This window comes from Nilaparvata lugens, chromosome 11, assembly GCF_014356525.2.
Source record: "Nilaparvata lugens isolate BPH chromosome 11, ASM1435652v1, whole genome shotgun sequence".
NCBI lineage: Eukaryota > Metazoa > Arthropoda > Insecta > Hemiptera > Delphacidae > Nilaparvata > Nilaparvata lugens.
In genome coordinates this window covers 43,612,115-43,629,395 of record NC_052514.1, presented here as the reverse complement: position 1 = coordinate 43,629,395, position 17,281 = coordinate 43,612,115, and the positions used below count along the sequence as shown (strand labels likewise).

Below are 17,281 nucleotides of genomic sequence, written 5' to 3'. Positions count from 1 at the left end.
TCACTTCCTTTCTCTCACTCTCTCTCCTCTTTCTCTCCCCTTTCTTCCGAAACAAAATGCAACGTGAAGGTTATTAAGATTCTGCGCATGATTGAGCAGCACACTCATACGCATAAATCGGTCAAATTTTTTGCCGAGTTGGAGGTAATAAAATAAGAAAATTGACCTCGGACGGATAAATTAGTTGGGCAGTGTAGTGTGAAATTTCGTTGAAGAAATTTTCGTCGCGATTGGAAAATTTATGTGTTGTATAGAAGTAAATTGGAAATGAATGGAATGACCAGTGAAGCCATATTTGGCATTCCTTGAAACACACAACAACTATAATGATAAATAAACAATAATAAACAACTAAAATAAACAACTATAAACTAAAATAAACAACTATAAACTAAAAAAACAACTATAATAGTAAATTGGAAATGAATGGAATGACCAGTGAAACCATATTTGGCATTCCTTGAAACACACAACTATACTAACCAAAAAACAAAAACAAACTTAAAAGTACCCTTCATTTCATTTTAACACTACCACTTGATAGGGATAAAACTAGTAGTTTTGGAATGAAAATAGAGGTAGTTGATAATTTTTCTATGCCTGGTTTCTCAGTCGTTCCATTAACTGTTTATCCATTCAATAACTTTATTGAATCAATAAAAAACATGAGAAATGCGCTCCATAAACTTATTGAATCCATAAATCTCTGGATAAACTATAGTGCCAAAATCCAGCCTATAGACATTAGTTGAATGGATAAATGTGCCAAATTTTCGGAACGGATTCAATTTTCGGTTGCAATCGAAAAATTAAGTAACAAAAATTAAGTGTATGTCACCAGTATTTTAAAAATAAAAATGTGTTTATTCAATGATCAGTAGCCCTGAAAAAAGAGTGAATATTGGCATTTCTTGAATTTATAAATATAATGGTATACTTACTTTACTGTGGATAATTCAAACTCTATTAGAATTATCAAATCCTGAAAAATGAATATTGGGCTGATAACGAAAATTGAGATGAGGATGATTGGAGCTACATTATTAGATTTTGACAAATTTTGAAGTTCTGAATCATTAGAATCAGTTAACGGAATGTAAATATTATGAAAGAGCAAATTAAATGAGTAACTCATAGAGTAACTAATCAATATTACAATTATTCATCATATCTGGAATTTATGGATTGAACGATAATAATCTCGAAATTATCCAACTTGTTATTTAAATCTGACGAGCTACCTTTATTAACAATTCATTGCGAATTTGTAATAATTTATTATTTTACTTTGTAGAATTCCTTTGCTTCAAATTCGAGGAAGTCTTAGCTCATACATTGAAACCATTATCACTAAACTATCACTTTATATTATTATGATGTGCGTATTTCACCAAAAGTTATAAGCATAGCTTACATCTTTTCCCCTCACGTTTCGATGCTTTTGCAAAAGCAATGTCAAGTTTGGTTATCATTCAATTTTGAAAACTGAACTTGTGTTGATGCTAGAATGATAGATTCCTGGATATTTACAATGATGTTAAAGTAGGATATTGTTCACAGAGATAATATTATAGTAAAGAGTTAGTGAATAACACTATACTTTACAATGACGTTAAAGTAGGACAATGTTCACAGAGATAATATTATAGTAAAGTGTTAGTGAATAACACAACACTATGATTATAGTATTACTAGCCGTCAGGCTCGCTTCGCTCGCCATATCCGTCTAGCCAGGGGGCTCCGCCCCCTGGACCCCCGACTGGATCGTCCAAGAATGAAATCAGCAGGCTCGCTTCGCTCGCCTGCATTTTTCATTTGAGCATTTTTATCATATGATAGAGCAATCCAGTCGGGGGTCCAGACTAAACGTCTGGCTAAACGGATATGGCGAGCGAAGCGAGCCTGACGGCTAGTAATATAATATTCCCAGGATTGAAGTGCCCAATCAATTTTTCCGCGATAAATGCATTTAAATCTTCAACTTGGTGCCAACCTAACAAAGTCAACTCAACTTAATGCCAACCTGACAAAATTATTAATTTAGTTGCCAGTTAACAACTGTTTCGAAGAGGTACTCTATCTAGATTATAGTTCTATAGTAACATATGATATGGAAATTTCAATTATAATTAAGAGATTGGGAGAAGAAGAATATACATGCTAAAAGACGAACTTTAAACCCTTAAAAACAACCCTTAGAGTTGAAATATTGCCAAAAGATTTCTTAGTGCGCCTCTAAAGGGCCAACTGAACATACCTACCAAATTTGAACGTTTTTGGTCCGGTAGATTTTTAGTTATGCGAGTGAGTGAGTGAGTGAGTGAGTGAGTGAGTGCCATTTCGCTTTTATATATATAGATCAAATTATTATTAGTAAAGTAATATTAAAGTAAATATTATAGTAAAAACATTATGACTATTCTTCAGTAAGAATACATTCCATTCCAAATCAACTATCCTTGCACATCAGAAAGTCAATCAATATCACTAATTTATCTAATACACATAATGTAAGACAATAAGGCAAAAAATATAAATGAAAATGTGGAGTAAAATTGAATAGTGGGCATAATATCGTGTGGAATTATTATATAATAATAATATTTAAGCTTTCGCTTTTCTTGGATATATTGATTATCTAGTTAGTGTTAAGCCGTGTCCACACTGAACAAATGTTCGACAGACATGTTTGTTGGAATATTTTGGGCAAATTCTATTTTAAATATAAAGAAAATAAAAATCTCAGTACCCTTTTTTAAAATATTTTATCACAACATGTTTTTAAAAAAAGGGTACTGAGATTTTTATTTTCTTTATATTTATATTACAAGTAGCCCTATACAGGAAAGAGATAAATTCTATTTTGTTTGACAAACAATGTTTGCCCGTAGGCCAGTGGACGCGTCACCAAACAAAATATTTGTAAGTGAGGAGAACAGGTTTTATGTTTTACAGCTGTCAGCACTGAAAATGTTTGAAAAAAAAACAATTTTTTTTTGACAAACAATGATTGTCCAAACTTTTTAAAATGGTTGTCCCTGAGCTCCTCAACAAACATGTTTGCCGAACATTTTGTCCAGTGTGGAACGGGTTTAGAGCTAATCTCCATTACTGTTTATGGAATATTGACGATAATATCCTATTATTTTTAGTTTGATTTTTCGTTTTCCGTGATTTCATGCTCTATCTTCTTCATATTTTTCTTTTTCACCTTGTTCCAATTGTCATCTCTCCGTTTCTCTATAATAAGAAAAGTTCAACGTCCAACGCTTGCAACTAAGGGTAGGACATGCATGATAAACATGTGTGTACACGCATATTTATCATGCATGTCCTGTCGTTAGTGGCCAGCCTAATGTTGAAGACTGACAGTGGAACAAATGACAGGGACAGTGCCTAACATTGAATTCAATTGGTCATTTACGTTTGCCGTGGATGTTGGAAGAAAACCAATCGGAAAAGCGTGATAAACAGAAAAAGATTTTCCGCCTGTCTCACTTTTCCGGGACGACCTTCAGAGAGCGACTGGAAAACAAGACTCATGACATCTAAACTATTTTGCGTTGCATCATAGTGGCTCGAAGAAAGAAAACTGTAAAATGAAGCCGATCTGAGTCAGTGTCGGAAAACGTGGAAAATTGCAAAGAAAGAGTTGAAAGGTTAAGGAATAGTGGAAAGAGTGAAGAAAGAATGTGAAGAAAAGAATGTGAGAAAAGAGAGAATGTGAGAGAAGATGAAGAAAATTTGAAAGGCAATTTATTATTGATTGATTCTTAAATAATTAATCTGTAATAAATTTATTACAATGTCTCGCTAAAGTGAGATCCACCCTATAATGACAGTGAAGAAAGATAGGAGATAAACGTTGCCGATCCTCTGTCTTGTCAATGCCTTCTATAGACGGTAGCTGATACAGGTTTATTGATGTAATATTAACGGTTCATTCTCGTTTAAAATAATTAATTATATTTTATTGAGCAATAAATTATATTTTGTAATAATTTCATAATGAATTTTCATAATTAGGATGAAATATTTTCTTGATTAATTATTAATTATACATTGTTAAAAGACGATCTGGCAACAGAGCAAAGCGAGAAAGAGAAATCGTTATCCGCTTTGTTGAATGATAGACAAGGATTGCAATATCATTGCTAATCAATCAAACACTGCCATTATAACGTGGACCCCACTATAGTTCATACTGATTCCAGTGTTGGAAGACATAAAAACGTGCGAGGATTGATTTGGAAGCTTCGTGGAGAAATAGAAGAAGAGGAGAAGGAGGAGGAGGAGGAGGATGAGGAGGAGGAGGAGGAGCAGGAGGTGCAGGAGAAGGAAAAGGAGGAGGAGAGGGAAGACGAGAAAGTACGTGTGAGGAGGAGAAGAATTGAAGGCAAGAGATGAAACAGGGTGAGGAAACGAATGAGTTCACATTTGAGATGGAGGAGAAGAAGACGAAAAAGGAGGGTGGAAAAAGACGAAGTAGGAGAAGGAGAAGGATATCGGAAATGAATGAATGAGGAGAAATAGAAGGAGAATGTGATAGAGGATTGAATGGGGGAGTAGAAGAGATGAAGACGAAAAAGGAGACGGAGGAAGGAATTGCTAGGAAAGACTAAAAATAAGAAAATAGTCCAAGAAGAAATAGACTGAGAAATTGAGGAGCAGGATCACACGAAAGAAAAAAGAGGAATATGGGAATAAAATCTATAAGGAGGAGAGAATGAGGAGAAGAAAGAGGACAAGGGAACAAGAGAAGATAGTTGACGAGTTGAGAAGAGAAAAAAATAGAACAAGAAGAAATAGTCCAAGAAAATGAGAAGCAGGATCAGATGATAAAGAGAAAAGGGGAATATAAGAAGAAAATCAAGAAGTAGCAGATAAGAATAAGAAGAAGAAGGAGAAGGGGGAGAAGGAGGAAGAGAGAACAAGTAGATAGTTGACGAGTTAAAGGCGAGTGAGAAGAGAAAATAAATGGAACCAGAAGAAATAGACTAAGAAAATGAGGAGCAGTATAAGACGAGCAAGAAAAAAGAGGAATATTAGAAGTAAATTTAGAAAGAGCAGACAAGAGTAGAAGGGGCTGGAGTAGGAGGAAGAGCGAAGATAGTTGACGAGTTGAAGGCGAGTGAGAAGAGAATCGAAATTGATTGTAAACTGATTGAAGGTCGGGTTGTTGAACTTTGGGAAGAAATGACGGCTTCTCCACTGAGCACTGACCGAGTGACAACGACAACCTTGAATGTAGCTCAGTGCCGGTTGAATTACATTTGAACTATATGGTTTGGACAACCATATTGTTAAATAAATAGCTGGTGAAATTGTGTTTGGCATGGTTTTAAATGCATCTTATCTTGTTACACGGATAGATTATAGCATTGGATTCATATCACGGCCTTTCAGAAAAATGTGTTTCTTTCTATTTTTGCTGAGGACGATGATCACGTCGTCTTTATTTCATTAGTCTATCTTATTTGATAGTCTTTTATTTCATTCTTTTATTGATTTCATGATCAAAAATTATTATGTAAAATAATTTGGGGGAGGATCAACAGGCACAGTCCAAAACTGTTCCTACCCCGAATTTTGATTCATAAAGGTGCGTACAGATATACGCGCCGCGAACATGAGCAATTCACTTTTAGTCAGCTGACTATATCTGTATTTTTACAGAAACGGTAAGATACAGATATAAAAAGCTAGGCATCAGCTGATTAAAAGTGAATTGCTCATGTTCGCGGCGCGTATCTCTGTGCAGTACACACCTTTAGAATAGTCTACAAAATATGTTATGTTTTATTCACTTTATAAAATGTTGTCTAACTCTCTCATCAAACACTTGAAACAATATATTGAGCTTGAGCTTGGTTCAACAATGAAAGCTATGAAAGTTGAATGCACTGATAGTTTCAGGTGGAATCCGAACCCTCTGCTTCAGTTTGGCTTGATTCTAGGATAAGAATAAATGTTCCACCCTTATAAATTGATTTGGTGAGCTACTGGGCTTAGTATTGATGACTGCTTTCTGAATACAATATGATTGATTAGTGAAAGTAAATGTGTGATCAGTGAGCTATAGTGAGTTCCACGTTATAATGACAGTATTTGATCAACTTTGGTTTTGCTATACTTGTCTATCATTCGACAAAGCCGGTGGTACTATCCTTTTCTAGGTTCACAACGATGCCAATATTATGTTTTTGACAGTGTAGAAATATAATTGATTGATGCAGAGAATCGGCATCGCTATTCTCCTATCTTTATCCACTGCCATTATAAAGTGGACCTCACTATAGTGGATACAGTGCTTGCGTAGTAGCCTAGAGGTCCCGGGTTGAAACCCGGATATGAACATAAGTTTTTCGCCGGGTCACTCCCGTAATATCGGATGGGCACGTTGAGTTGTCATCCTGGATGATGTATAAAGGTGCTGAGGCCTATTGAGGGCTCATATACTCAGTCAATATATGGATTATGAAAATGGAGACTCAAATCAGCGTTCTGATTGATGAAAAACTGGTGAAATGAAAACCGCTGATAGAATGAGCTACATTATTGAAAAGCATAATTAAAATTGAAATTATCCTTATTCTTCTTCTTAGAAAGTACAAATAATACACAATATACATAAACAAAACTTGAAGAAGGATCCTCACATGGGCATAGCCTGTGTGCGAGGAAAGTAGAATGGTCAGTATATAATGAAATGGAATAGTTATTTGTGCAACTAGTGCGCAAAGTGACAGTTTGCTGCACCGAAAGAAACGTTTACGCCCGAGCCGTAGGCGAGGGCGGAATGGTTTCTTGAGTGCAGCAGAGGAACTTTGCGCACGTATTTCACATTAAGTTTTTCCTACAGTTACCATTGAATATGAAAAGTGGGTAATTATGGGTAAAATTGCCTGAAATCCATCAAATGTTTTTCTGTGTAATTTTATTATTGATAAAAACCTTAATCCTAAAATCCTAAAGTCCTCGTTGTCCTTGGTTATAATATCTAATACTAATAATTAGCGCGTTGTGCTTGGTTGCACCTCTGCTCACTATAGCAGCCACAGCAGTCACTGTTACCAACTTCATTTTGATTTTGCTGCACTGTTGCTCCATATAACCTACTAAGTATTTTGCGTTGCCATGTTGCAAATCTGGAGTGCAGAAAAATTTTTCCCGCACTAGAGCGGAAAAGTGATTCTTTGCGTTCTGTAATCAGTGCAGCAATGGCCACTTTTCAACGTAACTGTAGGAAAAGTATAATAAAATGGTCAGATATTTTTCGAACAGACCTTAGCGGCTGAATATTCTTTTTGGCTGAAATATTGTCATAGAAATGGATCCACAGGATGTATTATAACAATGGCCAGACCATAGCCTATGATAGATTCATAAGATGCATAATTACCAGAGAGATAGAAGAATGTAATGTAACTACTAAAATATAGAGTATCTTTTTTAATAAAAAAGGGTACTACATGTTTTATATTATTTTTATTAATTTTTATTAAAGTAGCCCATATAAATGAAATGATTTAAAGTAACTACTCTATACAGTAGCATAGCCAGGATTTTGAAATGGGGGGGAGGGGGTGTTTTAACCAAAACTTTTGGTCCCCCTATGGACTTCAACTTGTGGAATTTGATGTGCTATCCTGGATTTTGGGCCTCTGTTACGGGATCATTTAACCTGGAACCCCCCCCCACAACCTTCGATACACCACTCACTCTATAATTTAGAATGTAACATCTTATATTCTCTGATAATAACAGGCAAGTTTGTTATTTGATTTGGTTTTGAACAATCTAGATCCCGAATTTTTTATGGTTTTAAGGGTTTGCACAAAAAATTAGACTCAAATTCAAAAGTGAATGGAGCATAACCTACTTTTTGGACTTGTTTATAAATCAAAATTAGGGGAAGGAACCGTTTTGGGCTGTGCCTGTTGGTCCTACCCCAATTTGTGTTACGTGTATTATTGAAATTGAAATTGAAATTATATTTATTCTTCTTCTTAAGGAATACAAATAATACACAATATACATAAACAAAACTTGAAGAAGGATCCTCACATGGGCAAAGCCTGTGTGCGAGGAAAGTAGAATGGTCAGTATATAATGAAATGGAATAGTTATTTGTGCAACTAGTGCGCAAAGTGACAGTTTGCTGCACCGAAAGAAGGCGAGGGCGGAATGGTTTCTTGAGTGCAGCAGAGGAACTTTGCGCACGTATTTCACATTAAGTTTTTCCTACAGTTACCATTGAATATGAAAAGTGGGTAATTATGGGTAAAATTGCCTGAAATGCATCAAATGTTTTTCTGTGTAATTTTATTATTGATAAAAACCTTAATCCTAAAATCCTAAAGTCCTCGTTGTCCTTGGTTATAATATATAATAGTAATAATTAGCGCGTTGTGCTTGGTTGCACCTCTGCTCACTATAGCAGCCACAGCAGTCACTGTTACCAACTTCATTTTGATTTTGCTGCACTGTTGCTCCATATAACCTACTAAGTATTTTGCGTTGCCATGTTGCAAATCTGGAGTGCAGAAAAATTTTTCCCGCACTAGAGCAGAAAAGTGATTCTTTGCGTTCTGTAATCAGTGCAGCAATGGCCACTTTTCAACGTAACTGTAGGAAAAGTATAATAAAATGGTCAGATATTTTTCGAACAGACCTTAGCGGCTGAATATTCTTTGTGGCTGAAATATTGTCATAGAAATGGATCCAGAGGATGCATTATAACAATGCTCAGACCATAGCCTATGATAGATTCATAAGATGCATAATTACCAGAGAGATAGAAGAATGTAATGTAACTACTAAAATATAGAGTATCTTTTTTAATAAAAAAGGGTACTACATGTTTTATATTATTTTTATTAAAGTAGCCCATAAAAATGAAGTGATTTAAAGTAACTACTCTATACAGTAGCATAGCCAGGATTTTGAAATGGGGGGGAGGGGGTGTTTTAACCAAAACTTTTGGTCCCCCTATGGACTTCAACTTGTGGAATTTGATGTGCTATCCTGGATTATGGGCCTCTGTTACGGGATCATTTAACCTGGAACCCCCCCCCCCCCACAACCTTCGATACACCACTCACTCTATAATTTAGAATGTAACATCTTATATTCTCTGATAATAACAGGCAAGTTTGTTATTTGATTTGGTTTTGAACAATCTAGATCCCGAATTTTTTATGGTTTTAAGGGTTTGCACAAAAAATTAGACTCAAATTCAAAAGTGAATGGAGCATGACCTACTTTTTGGACTTGTTTATAAATCAAAATTAGGGGAAGGAACCGTTTTGGGCTGTGCCTGTTGGTCCTTCCCCAATTTGTGTTTCGTGTATTATTGAAATTGAAATTGAAATTATATTTATTCTTATTCTTAAGAAATACTAACAATACAGAATATACATATATAAAACTTGAAGAAGGTTCCTCACATGGGCAAAGCCTGTGTGCGAGGAACGAGAAAACAGGTATCAAACAATTATCAAATAAGTGAATAAATAAATCGCTCAAACCTTCTTGAACTTACATTGGAAACATTTTATTCAACAATATTATTATTAATTCATAACTGTTCCTTCATTGTATTATCATTCATCCCATCAGAATGGACATTGATATGTCCAAAGCTCCGCCAATTTATGTAGATGCATAACAATATGATTATTATCTATAGTTATTATATTACAAATTGCTTTTTCATATCATATACAGTTCAATAGTTATTTTCTTAGTCTATATTATGTAAATTCATCTATAATTTTGCTGTATTGTAAGCTATTGTATATAAGTGTATAAGCCAGTATATATTGTAATCTACATAAATAAAGTACTCAATCAATCAATCAATCATCATCATCACCTACGCTTAAAATACTTCTACAAAGTCGCCTTTGTAAAATAATAAATAAATAAATAATAATTTGTTTTGAATTCATCAGGAATGTGTTGACTAAATTTGATAGAATCACTTGGTGAGTCCACATGTATTCAGTAAGCTCCGATTTGTCGGTAAGAAATAAAAGCAGCCTGCACCAGTCACTTTTCTTTCAAGGAATTTTCCAGTCGATCGGCGTTTTTTGCTTGTCTAGCCTTGCAGCGGCTGTCACAGAATTGGCCAACAATCCATAGAAGCCTACAGCTGCCAACTGCCTACTGAGGCCGTAGCCAATTCCAACAATGGATTTCCACACTATTGTAACACAACATTCATGGCCCAAGACCTCAAACATCTCTCCAGCTATACTCACATTTTACATCGACGTTTAACGGGTCTTACTAAGTTGCTAACCTCTGTAAATAATTATTTTCCAAGATATCTTCTACCAGAGATAAGGGAAGATCTGAACTCTCTGTCAGATCTCGATAAGGGAAGAAGTACTGACTTCTCTCTTTTTCTACTCACTGCAAGAAACAATATTGAGTTCTACATTTTTCACAGTTTTGGAATTGAAAGAAATTGATTTACAAATAAATTAATTTGATTTGAATTCACTCATACATAATTCAAAACCATTTCTCAGCTTCTAACATTATACAGTTGTGTTGTGTGTGATATCGTAGAAACTTTTCCATAATAAAAACACAAATTGAAATTGTCAACCACTTTTATCAATGAAACTGGCTGTTTATAATAGAAGGTTGTTTTATTAATAAAATTGATTGACAATTTCAATTTTTGTTTTCATTTCTCAGCTCTCAGCAATATTATTTTATCAATTTTTGTTTTCATTTCTCATCTCTCAGCAATATAATTTATCTTAATCTTGGACTTTATGTACTGCTTTGAGTAGGCCTACCATAGTATTGATTTTACAGAATGTTCCACGGAAGATGTAACGGCCGAAGACCATAGATTCTCCATGAAATTTTGAAATTTGCAACAAATAATGTCTAGTAAAATTAACTTATACCGATAGTTTTTCGAGATAGCCTATATAGATTTTTCGATGTTTTTGAAAAAACGTCAATAGCACTGGAGACAATCTCTCAAAATTTATATATGAGGATATGGTTGGAAAGAGGAAGAAATTTCCAATAAGAATCATATTACATGTTCCTTTGTTTGACCGTTTTGAACTTTGATGAAACTTCAAAGTTGATGAGAGTATATTCGAAAGTATCGAGTTCGAAACTGAAACTCAAACAGTTTGAAAGCTCGTAAAAAGTTCAAAAACGTCAGAGCTGCAAATTTTATGAATCTTATCGAGAACTTTTCCTTTTTAAACATATCCTTAGAATTGGATTTTGACTGATAATAGTAGTTTCTAGTTATTGACGTATTTGAAAAATATTGAGAAATCGATAGATCTTGAAAACTAAGGTCGATATTAGGAAATTTTAGTAGACTTTTCTTGTTGCAAATTTCATGTAGAATCTATGATCTTCGGCTGTCACACCTTTTGTGGGACTCTCTCTATGATATATACTTAGTTCTATACTAAGAGTTTCTACTGTACTATTTATTAGCCTACCATTTCAATGATTTACTGTTAAGATGTTTATCAAGTACATATTATTTATTCATTTATTATTTCACAAAGGCGACTTTCTAGAAGTATTTTAAGCCTAGGTGATGATGATGGGATGAATGATAATACAATGAAGGTAGAGTTATGAATGAATAAAAATGATAGGTAGATATGCCATCTTATTTATCTCTTTCCTGTATAGGGCTACTTGTAATATAAATATAAAGAAAATAAAAATCTCAGTACCCTTTTTTAAAATATTTTATCACAACATGTTTCGGTCATTTATGCCATTTTTGTGATAAAATATTTTTAAAAAAGGGTACTGAGATTTTTATTTTCTTTATATTTAAAAATGATAGGCTATGCTATCCACTTGAATTCATTTGAGTCCATACATTTACTGCATACATTTTCTGTAAATTTTCCAGCATTTGGCCTTCCAGCAATCCATTCAAATAATGAATTTCCATGCAAGCTATCCATACATTATTTCATGCATATCAGTAGCCTATGATATCGGTGGAAATTGAATTTGATAGGCTCCATAAGAAATCAGAATGAAAAATGGATGGGTCTTTATTAAAAAAAAATTGTAGCAAAATTTCAATGTTTGACGAGTGACCAAAATCGGAGTTAGACTCCAACTTAAATTTTAATGTTCATCCGCAATTTGAAAGTTCAATCTTCATCTTCAATTGATAAATTCTCTTGATTGAATATGATCCAAGACTGTGAGCTTTGTACGTGATTTGTATGAGCTTTGATCCTATTTTCTCTTGATTGAATATGATCCAAGACTGTGAGCTTTGTACGTGATTTGTATGAGCTTTGTTCCTATTTTCCCCACGAAATATTATTCAGACTCTCAACAGATTTAACACCAAGTTGTCCAGTGACCTCCCTTTCATCACCGCTCCACTTTGTAACGGACATTAACCATTGTGGATAGAATTATGGACTTGCCAATGCGACTCCAAACAATAATAAAAGAGTAGGCGCAAATTGTATCAATCCACTTTTACGATGACTTTCGTAACTTTCTAAACTGTATTTCCACATGCAGTTCGAAAGACTACTTTGTTGTTTTCAGTTGAGAGAGAAACAATGTTGAAAAAGCTAGAAAGAGATTTATTATTTGGAAGGGATTTTATTTTTGTAGATACGAAAGTATATAAATGGTTGTGAATGTTGTAGCCTGTTGTCAAACTGTCATGTGACTTGTAGGCAAAGATAGCCAAGTATTGATAAGAGAGTGGTCTCTAGTAGTATCATTAAAGGAAGAAAAAAGTAATACTGCAATATTATTAAACGAAAACCCAGATTAAATGTAAAAAAAGGAAGAAAAAGTAATACTGCATTATTATTAAACGAAAATCCAGATTGAATGTTGTAAATCACCCTGAAGACTTCTGCTACTGCAAATATTGACAACATGGCATACAGCTAGATGGAAATTCGATGAGCGCAACCATACAAGAATTATATATCTAGCTGTTCACCCTGTTGTCAATATTTATTGCAGTAGCAAATTCTTCGGGGTGATTTACAGCATTTAATCTAGATTTTCGTTTAATAATAATTATAAATTTATTGACATTTGAATAAATGCAATATCTCAGTAGGTCTAATTTCCATCTAAGGAAAAATGAAATTAAGAAAATAAAATTCTCTTTTAATGATAAGGATATATGATTACTAGCCGTCAGGCTCGCTTCGTTCGCCATATCCGTCTAGCCAGGGGGCGGAGCCCCCTGGACCCCGACTGGATCGTCCAGAAATGAGATCAGCGGGCTCGCTTCGCTCGCCTTCATGTAGACCTCAGAGGAACCTCTGTACCGAATTTGAACGTAATATGTCAATTTGATCTCGAAAAACACCTGTTACTATCGTATATCAGCGTATCTTTGGCTAACAAAATTCTTCTACCTCAGCTAAACCTGTGTACTGAATTTTTTTAAATATATTTCCAATTATTATTGAAAAAGGTGAGGAAACGCAGAAAAGCTGAGAAAACGCTAATTTTGGCTAATTGGATAAATTTGTATTTAGGAGGTCCTTGATAAATGCATTTCAATCTTCAATTTGGTGCCAACCTAACAAAGTCAACTCAACTTGAGGCCAACCTTACAAAATTTTTAATTTAGTTACCAGAACAACTGTTTCGAAGAGGTACTCTCTCTAGATTATAGTTCTATATTAACATATGGTATGGACATTTCAATTATAATTTTAAGATATTGGAATAAGAAGAATATACATGCTAAAAGAGCTTTAAATCCTTAAAAACCACCCTTAGAGTTAAAATATCGCCAAAAGATTCCTTAGTGCGCCTCTAAAGGGCCAACTGAACATACCTACCAAACTTGAACGTTTTTGGTCCGGTAGATCCTAGTTCTGCGAGTGAGTGAGTGAGTGAGTCAGTCAGTCAGTGAGTGAGTGCTATTTCGCTTTTATATATATATATATATATATATATATATATTATATATATATATATATATATAGATGAAGATGAATAAGATGAATCAGTATGTTTTTGTATTGAATGAATCAGAAAGTCGTAATCGAAAAACGTTCAGCTCTAACTTTGTGTCACATTCACTTCATCACGCTCTCAGTCGATCACTCGGATGGGGAGGTCTCAGTTGATCGAAATTTCAGTTCCTCAAGTTCCAGTTGCTTCCAGAAAGTCCATGGGATACAGTATCATTTATATTCGAATCATAAATTTCCAATAATACTCGCAAATTGTCATTTGAAAGCGAAAACCCAATCCCAGACCTACTCTTTGATCCTTGAAACATTGATGAACCAAAGCATCTTGGATTATATTATGTTACTATTGAAAATAATTGATTCACGTCAGAAGTGATACAATCCCAGTACACAAGACTGCAACGGAAACGCCATGCCTTGAGATTTGACGAATTAAACGGCTCAACTTCCACTTGTTTCAGTTTCTCAAGAAATGTTCGAAATAGACACTTGATGAACTGAGATCTTGAGGAACTGAGAACCTCCCCCTTCTTCGTCCAATGATAACAGATTCCCTCTCTCAATGTACTGTTTGAAGATGATGGTCCATTCCGAGCTGCGATGTATTAACACACTTTTTTGATTTATTTTACAAGACAGTCAATTATTGACTTCATGTCGTGTAAAATATACAAAAATGTGGTACTGTTCGAATTGTATACGTGGAATATAATATAAACTGGGTATCATGAAGCCAAAAAAGACACAAATTATACAGTACTAAATTGTAACTTTATTAATAATAAACATTAAAATTAATGGTAACATCGTAGTAATTTTTGGTTCAAGTTACAACAGAATGACTCAAGTCTTCAAGACTGAAGTTTGACTAAGAGATGAAGACAGGAATATAATAATGAGATTTACAATACAGAAGAAATGGATTCGATGGAGAACGAAAAATGTACATTGATAATGACAATACGAAGACGTAGACAAGATTATAAAGAAGGAATGAGATTTGATAAGATAATTGTATAGTACAGAGAAGTTAAATTCATGAGATATGAAAACTACAGGAGCTATAAGTTATCATAATATATGATAAACTTTCTGTGTAATTGTGAAGATAATGTTGTGATAGATGAAAACAAGATACTAGCTGAAAATGACTTGATATTGTGAAAACCACTCATTTAGGCCTATTAAAACAATTTCAGATACAAACTTCTATTTTCACACCATTTCAATGTCTAGTAAACTTGTTCACTGGCTGTTGAGTTATTGTTAAATAATGGTATCACAACACAAACTATCTCAAATTGTGATCACCGAAACTAGTAGATACGTTACAATTTGTATTATTGTTTTATTATTTTATTAATTTCAAAGTGTACTATAGTTCTATTCTATATCTCAAATTGTTTTGATAAATTAGTGGTCTAAACAATATAAAGTCATTTCCTTCTGATGTGATAAACTGATTGATAACTGGAAGCAATGATGGAGAGATTTTGAGAGATACGAAGTTCATATCAAAAACTATTCATGATGAAATAATCAAGTACTAGAGATCATCTATTGGAAAATGAAACTAAAACTGTACTGGAAACAACCTATTATCAGAGCTCAATAGTAGTTTGGAGCACCATGATAGAAAACTAGAACAAGCTAAGTATTGTCAAGTATTAACATGAGTATGTATGGTATGAAACAGTATGGATTGAGAACAAACTAAATATGACCAATTATTAATGATGATATGGAACAGTATGACACAATATCAAAAACGAACTAAGTAGTGTTAATACTTAATGGGAGTATGGAACAGTATAGTATGATACAATATAAAAAACGAACTAAGTATTGTCGATACTTAATGAGAGTATGGAACAGTATGTTATGATACAACATCCTGTTTTGCCTGTTTTTTACTTTAATTGTATTTACATATGAATAAATGAATAAGCAAAAACGAACTAAGCATTGTGAGTACTCCAAGGAAGTATTGAACATTATGGCAATATACAATATAAAAAACGAACTAAGTATTGTCAGTTCTAGAAAGGTCTTGTGGAACAGTATGGTATGATAAGTGAAAAATTAACTGATTATTGTAATATTACTCAATGAAAGTATGGGTAGTAAGGGGCGGCATGGTATGAGGAATATTTGTAGGGCAGACTGTATGAAGGGAGAACCACCGACTTGCTGACAATAGGAGCATGGTAGTAAGACTTGGAGTAGAGAGGGGCTGAGTATCCATATCCGCCGTAGTAGGGGTATCCCAGACCATGGTATCCCAAACCGTGGTATCCCAGACCGTGGTATCCGTAGTCGCTGACACCATGGTATCCGCTCAGGTAAGGATATCCGTATCCGTAGCTTCCAAGGATGCCGCGTTTCTCCTTAGGGGCGGCAGCTGAAGTCTCTTTGGGTTCCTCAGCGGGGGCTTCGGCCAGGACGACGGCTACGATGGCCAGGAATACGATCTGAAAAGGAAACAATTAGTCATAAATTTTCGTTACTATTTTTTGTATCAGCTATGAGGAGGCAAACTCATAGCCTGCAATAGGTATTTGGAACACAAATACTGAAGAAGTTTCACTTCTAAGAAAGTGAGTCTCCCTCACCTCTACTCAATGTCTGGCTCTCTTCTTTAGGGAGGGAAAGAAAACGAGATAATGACTGAAAATGACGAGTGAGAAGGGAATTAACATAACTTCAACTAGTAGTTCTGTGAGCAGTAGGCCATTTTTATTATCCACAAGTAGCTGATGTCACCTGTTTGATAATGTTCACAAACTCGGTTCACGTTTGAATTTGTATTTCATATAATATAACTCATTCAATTCCGTGATAGTCTTTCCATCTGATGAGAATTATTTTTTTACAATAAAATTTTTCCAGCATTATTTTAGTTCAATTGATTATTTTTAATCACCTATCAAATTAGTTTTTTTCAAATGTGAGAATATTGATACTGATGGGCACGCATAAAAATACCATGACTGCAAAACAAAATATTGAAACCAAAGACCTCAAAGATGCATAGCTCTTTAAGGTCTTTGATTGAAACTATAGACCTTAAATAGACACGGCTTCTCCAGAACATCTGTGTAATTCACTTGTCAGCTGATTGATTTTGAATAATTTTATAGTCTGATTAATCCTATCTTCAGAGTAGATGATCTTTTATAATATAGTGATATCAGAGTGTGAAGGAATTCCTTCTCTTTCCATATTATTCTGAAAAAGCAAAATTAAAAAAAAACTTGTGTATACATCGACTCGCAGTTGAAAAAGGAATATTCCTG

The 17,281-nt window shown here is 34.3% G+C and overlaps 1 protein-coding gene across 1 annotated transcript in view; it reads right to left on the bottom strand.

Moving 5' to 3' along the window:
- Window positions 1-14,737: 14,737 nt before the first annotated feature.
- Window positions 14,738-17,281, bottom strand: part of LOC111056355 (shematrin-like protein 1) — a 12,364-nt gene continuing 9,820 nt past the window's right edge. Inside the window, exon 2 of the mRNA XM_022343717.2 lies at window positions 14,738-16,456. Coding sequence (XP_022199409.1) covers window positions 16,091-16,456 — 366 coding nt within the window. The 3' untranslated portion in view covers window positions 14,738-16,090. The remainder of the gene's footprint in view (window positions 16,457-17,281) is intronic.